Genomic DNA, 15639 nt, shown 5'->3' on the forward strand with positions numbered 1-15639 from the left:
AAATGATTGTTTTCCCAAGAGCCTACTTATTTCTGGGAGATGGGAAATAACGGTGGCGGGAATGGGGCGGGAAGGAAAGGGAAGCGAGGTTACAGAGCAGCCCCACCATGTGGTCACGCACTCGCAGGTGGATTCTGAAGAGCCGGTCTTCGAGGCCGTCATCAACTGGGTGAAGCACGCCAGGGAGGGGCGGGAAGAGTCTCTGCCGGACCTGCTGCAGTACGTCCGTATGCCCCTGCTGACGCCCAGGTACATCACGGATGTCATAGATGCCGAGGTGAGCCACACAGGACCCAGGGCGGTGGGCGTCTCTTGTAGCTTCATGTCGTGAACTCAGAACTGGTCACCTCAGAGGAGGCACGAGCATCCTGGGAAGCATGTCCTGGGGGGCCTGGGGCGGGGAGTCTGCAGGCGGTCACTTGGCCGGTCAGTCTCCTGGCAGAAATGAAAGTCTATGGCTTAATTTAATTTTGTGCTTTGTTGTCTTTTCATTTTACGTGCTCCTCAGTGTTTTGCATAAGCAACATCAGATGATAAATTTTGTCCCCTTCTCTGTTAAACAGAAATTTTTCCAAATTGCCTTGGAAAAGATGCTTTGCTCACCTAGTCTCTATTTTTGACTTCTGGTGAGGCCAGCATGAAAGGAGTTTGATGCATTTATTGGGTTGGCCAAAAGGTTCCTTCAGTTTTTAAGTAAAAATAAAAGACACATTTTTCATTTTCACCAAGAACTTTATTGAAAGACATATTCACCGTTTTGTTCCACTACCTTCTGCCGTTTTTCAGGCAACTTCATAATTCCATCTTCCCAAAACTTTTTATATTTTTGAGCAAAGAACTGTTCCAGATGCATTTTACAGTATTCCAGGGAATTGGAATTTTTTCCATTAAGAGAATTTTGTAAAGACCAAAATAAGTGGAGATCCGAAGGTACAATGTCTGGCAGGTGAATCAGAACTTCCCAGCCAAACTGTAACAGTTTTTGCCTGGTCATCAAAGAAACATGCAGTCTTGCGTTATCCTGATGGAAGATTATGTGTTTTCTGTTGACTAATTCTGGATGCTTTTCGTCGAGTGCTGCTTTCAGTTGGTCTAATTGGGAGCAGTACTTGTTGAAATTAATTTCGTTTTCCGGAAGGAGCTCATCATAGAGGACTCCCTTCCAATCCCACCATATACACAACATCACCTTCTTTGGATGAAGACCGGCCTTTGGTGTGGTTGGCTGGTGCTTCATTTCGCTTGCCCCACGATCTCTTCCGTTCCACATTGTTGTACACTATCCACTTTTCATCATCCGTCACAATTTAAAAACGGAACATTTTTGTTACCTTTCAGTAGAGAATCGCTTGCGGTAATACGGTCAAGAAGGTTTTTTTCCACTTAATACTGAGCCCAGACATCAAAGCAATTCACGTAACCAGGCTGGTGCAAATGATTTTCAATGCTTGACTTGGATATTTTCAGTACGTCGGCTACCTCCCGCGTGGTATAACGTTGATTTTCTCAATGAATGTCTCGATTTGATCACTATCAACTGGTCTCCCAGACTGTGGAGCATCGTCCAGTGAGAAATCTCCAGCACGAAACTTCGCAAGCCACTTTTGACACATTTGATTAGTGACAGCACCTTCTCCATACACTACACAAATCTTTTTCTGCGTTTCAGTTGCGTTTTTAACCTTTCTTGAAATAATAAAGCATGATATGCCAAGAACGTTGCTTTTTTTCTTCCATCTTCAGTATTAAAATGGCTACAGAAAAATTCACCAATTGTGATAAGTGTTTTTTAATGCACGCTATGACAGCTGTCACAGTACAATCTAAAAATACTGTTTCAAATGAAGTTAAAGTCAGCTAAGTGCTACTAGAGCCAGCTTAGGAGAAAACCGAACGAACTTTTTGGTCAACCCAATAATATCAACTTGGATCATATCGTGTTTGTTTATAAGTGTTTCTCCAGCCTGAGATCTCGGTGGTGCGTTTTCTGACCTTCACCATGCACATTACCTGGACGCTACCCTGGGGGCCGCTGATTTGTAATGTGTAGGTGAGGCCCAGACAGGTGCCTGCTTCTGGCCCAACCCTGGTCTCTTTGGAAGTTAATTATAGACACAGCTTTGCAGTCGTTTGCATTAGAAAAGATGCCTGTGCTTAGTGTCACATCTCAAATTCTTTGCCTCCTGTTTGTAATTTCTTCCTTAATAGTCCACTCACATACCCCACACATACCTTTGAATCACGTAACGTCTATTCAAAAAATCTTTTTTTAATCATTCCGGAAGCCCATAGCATAATTATTACCAGCAGCCCTCCTGGAACCACAGGGCTTTGGAAACTGGTTTTCTGTGTTAAGAATTTAATTCTTTATATGTGCCATTTATGCTTTTATTAGAGGTGGTCCTGCAGCTCACTCTCCTACCTGCTGTATTTCAGCCTTTCATCCGCTGTAGTTTACAGTGCAGGGACCTCGTTGATGAAGCAAAGAAGTTTCATCTGAGGCCTGAGCTGCGCAGTCAGATGCAGGGACCCAGGACAAGGGCGCGTCTAGGTAAGCTGGCATCTTGTATTAATTGTGTCAATTTGTACAAGTCCCTTTACCACCCGGAGCTTTCTTTCCTATAAACCAAGGATATCTTCCCTTCTATTTCACATAACTCTTTGGAGGATTACATGAGATAAAGTGTGTGAAAGCACTTCATAAATTGTCAAGTATTATGCGACATAAGTTACCATTGTTATTTCAGTATATTTGGAGCCTGTGAATTAGAAATATCTCAAATGCCATGTAGTGAGTAAGTGGTCTGCTTCCCCCACCTCTGCCCTTCTCCACGTGAAGAGGAAGGGGAAGCAGCAGCGTGGTGAACTGCAGAGGAGTCCAGGGTGGTCAGAGGCAATGGCATGCAGTGGTCAAGGGCCTGGACTCAAGCCAGACTGTGGGTTGGGTGCAGGTCCCCATTTACCACTTGCCAGGTGTTCGGCAGGAAACTCAGCCTCTCTGTGTCAGTTGCCTCATCTGTAAAATGGGGGCCATCATAGCTCCTCCCTTGAAGGTTGTCGTGAAGAGCAAGTGAAAGGCTCAGAACGGCTCTCGGCACACGTGAGTGCTGTGCACGGAGGCTGTCATGTTAGCAGACAGACCTGGGTTCAGATCCCAGCCCAGCCAGTGACTGGCTGGTTGTGAGCCTGGGCAGGGTGTCCACTTGTCTGAGCCGATGCTTCCGCCTCTGAAATGAGGACGCTAATGTCTTATCACACTGGTTATTGTGGAGGCCCAATGACATCACGCATGTAAGATGCCTGACATTGCAGCTGGCATGTAATCTGTGCTCAAATGTTACGTCATTTCCATTTCACTGTCCCAGGATCCTAGATACTGTATGTAATAGCATTTCATAGGTTATAAATTACTCTGTGTATATGGGGTGGTATCTTGTTTTTATCACTTCCTATTTTTGCTCTTATCTGACTGTGGACTCATGTGTGCTAAGGTGTTAATTGATAATTAAGCCTTTCATTGATAGATTTAAGTAGAATGATGATTTATCTCATTTTTTAATCGCATAAGTAGTACATATCTGTAGAAGTTTTAGAAATACAGAGAAGCAAAAAATAAATAAATGAGTCATCCATAATTGCACCACCCAGAGATACTACTTTTTGTTATTGTTGTTTTTAAAGGGATACTGTTCTGTTAATTCCTGGGAGATGACAAAATGTGATCTGTATCGCTTGTTATATACAGAGATATGTAATCAACACAAGATAAATGGAAAAAATACAAAAGGAAATTTTTTTTAAAAGATTGAAGGGCTAAGTGAAAAATCATGAAAATATTAGAAGAAATTATACGAAAATTATTTGATTAACTTCTGGGTGGGAGCCTTTTTTTTCTATTTTTAACTGTGGTAAAATATACATAACATAAAATTTACCATCTTCTCCGTTTTAAGTGTACAGATCAGCGGTGTTAAATACATTCACACGGTTGTACAACCCGTATCCAGAACTCTTCTCATCTTACAAAACTGAGATTCTGTGTCCATGAGAGAGCAACCTCCCTTCTCTCTACTCCTGTTTTTTAACTAAAACAGAGAAACCTAGAACTCTTCAAGGTTACTTGACTGCATCAGTTTTTTGGGGGTTTTTGTTTTTTTAAAATTGATGGCAAAAGACGTAAAGTCAAGAGACGGGGACTGGGAGAAAATATACTCAATATGTATGACAAAAGGTTAACATTTCTACTGTAAAAAGAACCCATATGTATCAACAAGAAAAAGAGCAGTGACCCCACAGAAGGCGGCACGGGAGGTGCACAGGTAGCACACAGAGGAGGACGCGTGAGGGAACACCGTGCACTTAAAAGATGCTCCACTAGGAGGTCTGGAACCACAGATCAGAACAAGGTAGTCACTGGAGTTTAAAATGAGCACACCCTGTGTGTCCCACCTCCGGGAATCTGTACTGTAGAAACAGCGTGTCAGTACAGAAATAAGCACATATGAGGAGAGACATGTGCATAAGGACGTTTACTGTAAATTGCTAATGTACAGAAAAGAATGAATACAGCCTGAACGCCAGGTAAAGGGGCATTAATGCTTGACTGAATTATAGCACAGCTGTACCATGGAATGTCACGAAACTGTTAAAAGCATTGAGTCAGATACACGTAAGATTAATTGTGCACGCTGAGTGGGGGAAAAGAAGGAAGCAAAACCTGCTACATATGTGTGTTTGCCTGAGCGTAAACAAACGATATGTATACAGGATAAACACTAAACCTTTAATAAAGTGAGATTGCGGGGGAATATTAACTACTAGTGTTTTGTTTCTATACCTCCGTGTTATTACCATAAGCTGACAGAGAAGATAACAGATATATATTCTGTAAGTAGCAGGTGAGCCGGTGATGTAGAGGAAAGAATCTGGCACTAGGAGGTAAGACATTTCGCTCACTTTGATGTTTTCCTCCCGGTTCTGTTAGTCTGCTAACGTGCTGTTTGAACTTGGACAAGTCCTTCAGCTTCTCTGGATTACCATTTCTTCTTCGGCATATGAAAGGAGTTAAATTCAGCCACTAGAGTTCTTTCCAATACAGAAGATGTGTTTCTTTCTTGTAGAGCCAGAAGTGTCCCAACCAGTACATAATCGCTTGTTAAATCGAACTAAGTCCAATAAAAATTTGTGTGAACCACCAAACCCAGAAGGTCCTTTAGAGTGCATTTCCTGCTTTTCTTTGAACAGGCAGGAGAAAGCTCCTACTTGCTCGGAGAACTTGCTTATTGTCCTGACCTTGAGGGATTAGAATATGACTCTACACGCCCTCATAGTTTCGAGGTCATTTTCTCAAAAGTTCTAGGAAGGAAATAATGAAACTGTTCCCTATGAGATTCTTAATTTAGCATCTCCACGTTAGTACCTGAGAAGTAAATTGTTCCAGCCATCCTGTCCTCTGCCCGTCTCTATTCGTAGAGGTTGCTAAGTCAGTTACCAGGATGATGGCTCTTTGCGTACAGCATAAGGAAATTAAATATACACAGCTGAGGAAAAATAGCATGCCAGATAATGTGTGGGGATTTTGTTTTAATTGTTAATCTTACCCATTACTCTCTCATAAAAGATGTAATAGAAATTGTAGTTCCTACTTTGTCACTGGCTTCTTTTCTGAGCACGTGGAAATGTCGGTCCCTGAACCTGTTCTTAGCAGTCCTGCAGCCTGTCTGCACTTTCCTCCAACAGAACACCCCAGCGCACACACGTTCCCCTCCCCCCCCAATAAAAAACAGTGACTGGCACTGTCGGGAGGCCTGGGTGTGAGTAATGTGCCTTTTCACACTGCTCTTACCAGGTGTTTTAGACACATTTTCCTCATCATAAAGATAAAAATCTAACTTGGCAAGTGCCCCATTCCTTGGCAGAGAACAAACAGGCTTCCTTCTGGTCAGCCCTTCCCCTGGCTCTTTCTCACATTAGTAAGTCTGCTGGAGTAGTGGTCCGAGCGGAGGGTCCAAAGACAGTGAAACCCTAGGAGTTCCTCTGAGGGAGGAAGACTTTCTAGGCACAAAGCAATAGAAGAAGTTGCAAAAGAAAAGGCCAGTGTACCTGACTAAATAAAAATCATGTACAACATTGTAAGACAAATCAGGAAAATAAATCTGCTGCAGCCACAGCAAAAGGTTAAAGTCACTTGCATGCAAACAGCTCATAAAAATGCACACAAGAAAGAAACACTAGAGACTTGAGTGTGCGGCTCATAGAAGCGGAGTCCTGCTAAATAAAAGGGGCGAGATTCAGCCGAAGTAGTTATAAAGTCTTAGCAGTGCTAAGGCAAGAGTTAAAACAATAAATACAATTTTTTGCCTACCAAAGTATCAAAGAATAAAAAGACAATACCAGTGCTACAGAGAGTAGAATGGATTGGCGCCTTTAGAGTGTTGGTGGGTATGGAATTTGTTTCAACCTCAGTATCTTATAATATACATCCAAAGACTTCTTTAAGGTTCATGTTCTTCACTAGGCAGCCCTCCCATTACTGTGTTAAGAAAATGACTGGGAAAAGTTTCATATTCAAGGATGTTTATCATAGGATTATATGTGATTATTTATAACCCCAAATCATGAACTCCTGAAATACCTAAGAATATTAAAATCATATATTAAAGGATTTTGTTAATATTTTGAGAAAATGAAATAAAAACAGGACGCACTACAGTATGGTCCCATTTATGTTTTATAAATATTTAGAAACAAAGCTGGAAGGAAATAATCTTATGTTTTGCTGTGTCTTTGTATTGTGGAATTATAGCTAAATTTTTTCATAACACTTTCTTTTTAAGCTTTTTAACAGTGAAAATGTATTTTATATATTATATGTTTTATAATCACAAGACATAATATTCTTAAATCTTTTGAACCAAAGGGTGGGTAACATGTGAGTGAGGATGACAGTCATACTAGCCCTTGAGTTATTTTTTAAACTTTTTAAAAGAAAATCATTTTTGTGTTAGAAAAAGCTACACAGGCTAAACAGACATCAGAACTGACTAAAATGACACGTTTTCAGTGTTAAAACACTGGCCCTCTTGTCCTTATCAAAAGCTCTGTCGGCACTGACATGAACTCCGGCCGCAGTGGGGAAGTTAAACTCACGTGGCAGGCAGTCTTTCAAAACACAGGATCTTTCAGGGAAAGTAATGAAAATAGGCCTTCCTTGCAGAGAGGTTTGGACACCCCAGCTTCTAGTGGTCTAGGAGCCCCAGGGTTCAGAGCCGTAAGTCGCTGAGCGACTTACGCTGACACCCTGCCCACGTTCCTCTGTGGATGCAGGTTACCAAGACGTTTACTGAGAAGCCTGGAGCCACGGGAGCACTATTGGTCCTCCAGAGTTTGAAATTAAAGCTGAAAATCAATGGTATTTTTTTTAATGTGCGAAGCATAGAAAATCCCCTCGGTTGTTGTGGGTGCTTTCGGGACTCATCACTGTCTCACCTCCTCTGCTCAAGTCAGAGGGGGAGAAAGGGGCAGATGGCGGGGAAGTGCTGCCAACGCAGGCCCTGGCCTGCCCCAGCTTGGAGGGATTTCAGAAATAAAATCTGCATCATACAAAAGGGCCCTTTGTTCAAATGCTTTGTTTTCTAAAAGAAGATGGCTGCTCACGTTGGAGAAGGGGCCACATACTTTATTTGGCAAGTTCACAGACAGGTGCCCTCTCAGAGGGGGAGGTTAAAGTCCGTGCTTTATGTGTGGGTTTAAGAAAAATTTCAAACATGTATAAAAACAGAATAATATAAGGATTTCCCCCATACCTATTGTCCAGTTTCAACAATTATCAACTCATAGCCTATGTATTTTGAAGCAAATCCCAGACAGGATAAACTTCCATCCATATATATTATGCTTTTGTGTGTATCTCTAAAAGATAAGAAACACACAGCCAAGTATTTATCTTCATCAGATATCAAGTACACATACACACTTCCTCAGTTTTCCCGTAATTGATTTTTCTTTGTTTTTTATACTTCAGTTGCTCCAATCAGGATCCAGACAAGGCCCACACGTTGCACTGAGTTCATAGCACTCTTTTGTCTCTTTTATTTTATTTTGAAACTATTTTTTTCCACATATTTTTTGTTGGGCTTTATTTATTTATTTTTGGCTGCGTTGGGTCTTCGTTGCTGCACGTGAGCTTTCTCTGGTTGCAGCGAGCTGGGGCTAGTCTTCGTTGTGGTGCGTGGGCTTCTCGTTGCGGTGCGTGGGCTTCTCATTGCGATGGCTTCTCTTGTTGCGGAGCCCGTGCTCTAGGCGCACAGGCTTCAGTAGTTGTGGCACGTGGGCTCAGTAGTTGTGGCTCGCAGTCTCTAGAGCGCAGGCTCAGTAGTTGTGGCGCGCGGGCTTAGTTGCTCCGTGGCATGTGGGATCTTCCTGGACCAGGGTTTGAACCCGTGTCCCCTGCATTGGTAGGCAGATTCTTAACCTCTGTGCCACCAGGGAAGTCCTCTTTAGTCTCTTTTAATCCATAGTTTTTTCCCTCCTGCTTTGGTTTCCCTTTGCAATTTATCTGTTAAAGAAACCTGTAGAATTTCCCACAGTCTAGATTTTGTTACTGCATCCAAGTAGTCTCATTTAACACATTCTTCTGTCCCCTATATTTCCTGTAAACTGGTGGTTAGACTAGACGCTTGATAAGATTCAAGATTCAGCCTCAATTTTTCTGCGAGAATACTTCATAAGTGATGGTGGCGTGCTTCCTGCTGAGTGTTCTGAAGCGGTATGTGAGCTTTCCCCTGACGGTCATAGCCGCTGTGGATGACTGTCACAGCCGTGACTTCATTAGGGGCTGGTCTGTATTCCTTGTCAGTTTAAAGGTACTGCATTTGCTCTTTCAAGTCCAGGTCAACAAAATGCCCTCCTGGGGACTGAATTTCCCTAAATGCTCCAGATAAGTGTTCTCTCCAGTAGCACAATACACGGGGGATTTCCTCAAAAGAAATATTATCAGAATAAGATTATCCAAATAAGTCCTTAGGGGAAAGGGGACGATACAAAAGCTATCAAAATGCCTTGTTTGGGAAAATAGTAGAGAACAAGACTCCCTTTAAAAGCCTAGTCTTATGATTACCTGGCAGTTTTGACGAATTAGGAGGGAATGTGGTCGTATAGTTGGCTAATTTGGAAAAATAAAAGTCATGGAAAAGATTTTTTTAATCTATCATTTGGTTCCTAAGCCACAACGCTCAACTTTTTGGGGACAAGGTTAGGAGAGCATTCTTTGCCATGGCAAAAAATCTCCCCTTTTGAGTTTTACGGGGTGAGAAGGGCAGAGAGAGCTCCTCCAGCCTCCAGCCTGCACTTGGAGCCTGTTGTGAAATCAGCCAGAGTTGTCTAGATGGGTTGAAATGGTGCAGGGTGTGTTCACGCTTGCCTTCCGGAGTTTTAATGTTGTCCAGAAATTTAAATTTCAGAGATTCAGGTTCTCAGGAAGAAATAATTTCCTATTAGGCAGCCTTATGATGAATCTCCTATTTCAGATGGCTTCTCTGGGCTGCAGAGAACAAGGTATCCTAGCCCTGTTTCTCCTTCTCCTTCCCTGTGAGGAGTTACCCAGCAGCGATGGGGAAGTGACCTCTCTCCTTCTCCCTTGTCCTCAGGAGCCAACGAAGTGCTGCTGGTGGTCGGGGGCTTCGGAAGCCAGCAGTCTCCCATCGACGTGGTAGAGAAGTATGACCCCAAGACTCAGGAGTGGAGCTTTTTGCCAGTAAGTAGTGGTGGAACCAAGCCTGGGGAAAGAGCTTCAATGCAGTCCCTGGCTCCAGATCATAACGAATCCAGCCCTTAGAGTAGAAAAGCCTGGTAACAGCATCGTGTTCCTTACAGCAGTTAGTTTCAGTAGTTAGTTATTGACTAATTAGACATAAGAAATATTAATGACCCTGTGCCAAGTTACACTCAGCTGGCCGCCACCATTCCCACGCCTTCCCAAGCTGCCTGTGCAACTCGCAGGGTGCTACCCTCGTGCCCTGTTAACCTGAACACTGTGTTAAACTGTGCTAAGCTGAACTGGCATCCAGTGGAACTTGGAAGTTTGTATCTCTCTCCTTTGGTGTGTCTCTGTTTCAGTGCTGAATGAACAATAGTAATTCTGAGAAAACTTGGAAATCTTTTGATCATTTCTCGTAACTTTTCGGGTCTTCAGGTCCTGGCCCTTAGATAGCACTGTGGTAATAGCTTTCTACTTTATGGAAGGATACCGGTCTTTAGCCCAGTGCCTTATGGAATAGAGAGGAATCGGATACTGGATAACAGAAGGACATTAGGTCCTTTGGAAGCCTTGGAAGGAGGCAAATGTACAGAAGGCTTTAATCTGTAAGAGCATCACAACAAGCAAGAGGTTTTCATCCAGACAGCAGATGAACCTCTGCTCAGAAGGCTTCACAGTGGCAGGTGAAGAAGCAGAGGTGCGCAGATAAAAACAGGAAGGACAACAAAAGGTGAGGCCTAAGACTGGCATGACTGAAATGACAGAGGCACCTCTTCCCTCCTGAATCCTAGAGCATCACTCGGAAGAGACGCTACGTAGCCTCAGTGTCCCTCCACGACCGGATCTACGTGATTGGCGGCTATGATGGCCGTTCCCGCCTCAGCTCAGTGGAGTGTCTAGACTACACAGCAGACGAAGATGGGGTCTGGTATTCTGTGGCCCCTATGAATGTCCGACGAGGCCTGGCCGGAGCCACCACCTTAGGAGGTAGGCTGGTGCACAGGGCAGTGTTTGCATTTTGGGGTGGCTGGATCGGGGTTCATACCTCTCTATGAAATGTGGAGGCTACTGGTAAGATCAGATACGCCTTTCTGCTTTCAGAAATACCCATGGGTGTTTCAACGCTGACAACAGAGTTGGTAAATCAAGTTCCACTGTGCTGAGTGGGGAATTGGCACTAGTTGTATTTTTGCAAATTCCCATCTAGTCTTGGAATGTTTCTGAAGATTCCATCTTACCCCATTCTTATTACATGTCTCGATTGTGCTGTCCTCTTTAAAAAGGACTTAATTGACTTATCCCTTAAAAAAACACTTGTTTTTGCCCCCAAACATTGGAAAGAGTTGTGGGAGATTTGTAGAGAAAAGAGTTACTAGAAGGCTCTCGTTCTCTAATAGCTGTGACTTGTTCATTCTGAGCAGATATGATCTATGTCTCTGGGGGCTTTGACGGAAGCAGGCGTCACACCAGTATGGAGCGGTATGACCCAAACATCGACCAGTGGAGCATGCTGGGAGACATGCAGACGGCCCGGGAAGGCGCAGGCCTCGTGGTGGCCAGCGGGGTCATCTACTGCCTAGGTGTGCGGGCTGGGACGCGGGGAGAACTGATGGGCGGCAGCCTCGGGGTGGGATCCTTTTTACCAGAATGAAGTTCGTAGACTTCCTTCCACTAAAACCCTGGTCTGCCACAGTATATTTTTCATTAACTGGGATTCTCCTTTTCATGGAAGCAGAAAACAGGGTACTGCCAGATTTCTTTTTGGATTATTGGAACCCTTGAGGGAGAACTGGAACTAAAAGACTTAGTTGAAACACTCGAGAAAGGCAGAATGGGAATGGGCATCAGGACTTACCATTCTTTCTGGAGTGGGGTCTGCTTTGTCTTTCAGGAGGATATGATGGCTTGAATATCTTAAATTCAGTTGAGAAATATGATCCCCATACAGGACACTGGACTAATGTCACACCGATGGCCACCAAGCGCTCTGGTAAGACCAGTCAGATCTTGGGGGGCAACAGACGGAGCTGTCCAAACCTTGTATGTGCAGTGAGGGTGCAGCCACAGGCCAGGCATCGGACCAGGGCTGCAGCCCCGTCTTCACTGGAGACAGAGGGGAACATGAGTCAGGTCCATTCTCCTCCAGCCTGTTGTCTCTAAATACAGTGAGACTAAAGGCAGCCTAAACTTTGACTAGGGTACAGTTTGAGGGCGAAGGCTTCCTGTCTTACTCGTTTTTTGCATCTGGGCCCCTCCCTGCATCCTAGCAGCCAGTCCAGCTCTGTGCATGTGGTGCACACTGCCTGAGGGAATGTGCGTGTGCAGCGAAGGGGCTTCCTGAGCCCCCAGGCTGGGGTAAGGTAAGGAGAGCACCCTTCCTCTGGGCAAGATGTGCTCCAGAGCCAGTCACAACTCCTTTCCTCCCTTTATTGCCTTCTTTTTTCCACTTCCTTCTTTTCTGCTGATAAGGGTTGGGCTGTGAATTAACGAAGGTGAAGATGACAGCCAGTTCAAGAGGGTTTACAGGCGGGTAACCTGTGCAGGACTAGATTCTTCCAGGCCTGTCTGGCCCCGTCCCCATCCCTCGGCCATTCTGGAATTCAGCTAGCCGTCAGTGACAGTGTTTTGTTTCTAGAATTCAGATCCTGAGCTTAGCAGTATTCATTTGCTGTACCTTTTCTTCCCCAGGTGCGGGAGTAGCCCTGCTGAATGACCATATTTATGTGGTTGGGGGATTCGATGGTACAGCCCACCTTTCTTCTGTCGAAGCGTACAACATTCGCACCGATTCCTGGACAACGGTCACTAGCATGACCACCCCGCGATGCTACGTCGGGGCCACGGTGCTTCGGGGGAGACTTTATGCAATTGCAGGGTGAGGGTTAAACCAGGCATCTAGAGTGGTGTGATCCGAGCCGCATCGGGGGTGGAGATGGGGTTTGGTCCGGGAGGGAGACGCCTTGTGCGGGAGGGGGCCATGCGGCTGCAGAGCTCAGTCCCGCCTCTTCCCCCTCAGCTACGACGGGAACTCCCTGCTGAGCAGCATCGAGTGCTACGACCCCATCATCGACAGCTGGGAGGTCGTGACCTCCATGGGAACCCAGCGCTGCGACGCTGGCGTTTGTGTTCTCCGCGAGAAGTGACCGGTCCGACACAGTTGGCAGGGAACCAAGGATCCTTTCCAGAATGTCTGCTTCTCACTGTGTGCACAGGGTGATTACAGGCACCAGTGCCGCGATGATTGTGCTTATTTGACGCCCCTCGCACTGGTGGTTTTCCCTGAGGAGGGTGGGCTGCAGACCCTCAGGGGAGGAGGCTGCACACTGAGTGGGTGTGGGAGGCCAGACCACCTCTCCTCCCGGCCGCGGGGGCACTCTTCCCTCGTTTCTGACTCAGCGTGCGCTTGGGAGAACATACATTTAAGTTGTGCCTCGCGTGTTGCAGAGAATTAAGGTATGAGCGCAGCGCCGGGGTGTGGGCGGTATCCAGCCTCGATCATTGGAAGGGTACCAAGTCTTGTTTCACAATAATAAATATCTTTCCTAGTCTACAGGTAGCAGGGGCAACACAGTTCCGATCTGGAGGGAAACAGAGGAAAGAGCCCTGTCAAAACTTTGGGGGCCTGGGGACAGGGGGACAGGGTTGGCGTCAGAGCTGGGTGTAGAGTGTGGGAAGGGAGCTGGACGTGGTGGGATGGGAGTGAACCTGCGACAGCCGGAAGGCTGAGGAGGGAGTGTTATTTGAGGGTCTTTCCGTGGTCCCCTGGGCCCTGGGGACTGAGAGAGTGACAGAGCCAGCACATGTTGGGTGAGCAGAGGTGGAGGAGAATGGGCCTTCAGTGGGCCAGGGATAAACCAGAAGTTCCTGTGATTTCACAGTAGTCCTCCCTGCCGTGACTCATCTATACGGGGAAGGTCTTCCTCTGTTGAAGCAAATGCTACTCACTCCACTGTTATGCGTCCATACTGTTTAGAGGGGGTGGGGGAGGGGCGGGGGGGCAGCTGCCTAGAAGTTCAGCTGCCTCATTACTCCCTCATTCTTTTAAGGACATACTTCTGCTAAGGTGTGGTTTTTACTGCTGTGTTTTGTACATGTAGTTCTTTGCTATTAGAATCCCCCTTCCCTGTCTTTAAAGTGGATTTTATTCATCCCAGGACAGAATAATCAACAACAACTAAACTCCTTTTGTTAGTTTCGGTACCCACTGTCCCTCCAAGGCTCCCCTGTGCTGTGCAGTGACATTCCTGCTCTGTGGGTATTGGGAGTGTGGGGACGTGATCACCTAAGGAAGGATGCATTTTCCCTTTGCTCTGAAATTCCTTTTTTTCCTCTTTCCCTGAGTTGTACTGACCTCAAGTTCATTTGTTTGTATTTTTTTTAAGAAAATATTGAAAATCAGTGGTCTCAAGTGCCTGTCTTGCAGACATTTTGGGGGACCAGGTATAGGGATCAGCTGCAGGTCCTGTCTCTTCAGCCCGTTCACCTGTGTGTTTGCCAACTAGCTCTGCTGTGTCTCTGTTAGACAGGTAAGAGATCTCTGGAGACTCCCATCAATACAAGGTTAACTGAATTGCATATTCACGGACTCTCACAGTTGGACTTTACTTAGAAACCACAGGGGATAAAGAAGAGGCAATCTTGGGCTCGTTTTGTAACCACTTGAATTTTAGGGTTTTAGTCGCCCCAGTCCTTTTTCCGTTTGCCTCGATTTGTGCCACAAACAGCTGTTTGTCATGCAAACAGCTATGCGGAAGGCTTGCAGAAATGCAAAAATCTTGATACTCCCAGAGCAAAGGGAAGGGGGAGCCAGAGAGGTTCAGCAAAGAGGCCGGCCGGCCTTTCTCTAGCAGAGGGATTGTGCCTGCCGATTAAATCGAACTGTGAGACATGTGACTTGTTCTCTCAGGAAGAGACCAGGGGAGGCAGAGGAGGGGAGGGGGTGAAGAACCCATGGCTCTGGGCTCTGGGCTGTCTTCACGGCTGACTTCAGAGTTTCAGACCAAATTCCCAAATAGTTCTTCGATGGCAGCCACAGCTGAATAGCCCCCTCCATCCCTTTCCACTCTTTCCCCAATCTTCTGTGCTTTCCCCTGCTCATGGACCTACACACAGCTACCCCTTATTTGGTGGTTCCTCCTGTTTTTCTAGCTCCCGTTAACTGGCAGGCAGCCACTAAGTTATGCAACCTCTGAAAGCTAAAGCTACCTTCATCTTGTGTCACCTGTCACCTCCCCCACAATACAGACATCCGATTAGTTTTTAGGTTGTACATGAGTTTAATTTTTCCAAATCCATTCCTGTGTTTTTTTCCCCTATCTTTTGCCCAGACTCATGGAGCACCGTCTCCTGATACCCTTACCTCTACTCTTCTCTTGCTTTCCAGTCTAGCCCCTCCATTTTGTCATCAGTTATCTTGCTAAAGCACGGACAGGGCCATTACAATACGAAACATACAGCACATTTTCAGTAAATACCAAACAGATATTTCTGGCCTAAAAGTCCATAGATTCCCGTTGTCCATGTTATAAGGTTTGAATTCCTTAGCATGACATTAGACCCATGGTGATCTGGACTCACGGCACCTTTCTGAACTCGCCTCCTCTACCACCCTCACTCCCCCCAGGTATCACGTGCTTCATCCACAGTGGTCTTAACCATTCCTAAATCTGTTCTCACCCTCGTGGATATATTACACCGTTCCTTCTATCTGAAATAATCTTGCTGTCCCGGCAAAATCCTAGTCACCTTTTAATGCCCAATGCAAGTGTCACCTAGGTAAAGCCTTTTCTGACTCCCCATGTGGAATTACCCCTGATCTGTGCTTCCATTTACTTTGTTCCCTGGATCGTCTTTATCACATGTCCTTGGGTTTGGGTCTGTCT

General features: G+C 45.5%; 1 protein-coding gene across 3 annotated transcripts in view; it reads left to right on the forward strand.

Moving 5' to 3' along the window:
* Positions 1-12995, forward strand: part of KLHL12 (kelch like family member 12) — a 28101-nt gene extending 15106 nt beyond the window's left edge. For 2 of the 3 annotated variants that reach the window (XM_082669583.1, XM_082669582.1), the window contains exons 5-12: positions 128-277; positions 2437-2551; positions 9648-9754; positions 10549-10744; positions 11179-11337; positions 11649-11747; positions 12446-12632; positions 12774-12995. In XM_082669583.1, the coding sequence (XP_082525709.1) occupies positions 128-277; positions 2437-2551; positions 9648-9754; positions 10549-10744; positions 11179-11337; positions 11649-11747; positions 12446-12632; positions 12774-12900 (1140 nt within the window). In that variant the 3' untranslated portion in view covers positions 12901-12995. Of the gene's footprint in view, positions 1-127; positions 278-2436; positions 2552-9647; positions 9755-10548; positions 10745-11178; positions 11338-11648; positions 11748-12415; positions 12633-12773 lie in introns of all 3 variants that reach the window. The other variant, XM_082669581.1, reaches the window with a different exon arrangement.
* Positions 12996-15639: the final 2644 nt, after the last annotated feature.

Source organism: Grampus griseus (genome assembly GCF_964374135.1).
Source record: "Grampus griseus genome assembly, chromosome: 1".
Taxonomy (NCBI): domain Eukaryota; kingdom Metazoa; phylum Chordata; class Mammalia; order Artiodactyla; family Delphinidae; genus Grampus; species Grampus griseus.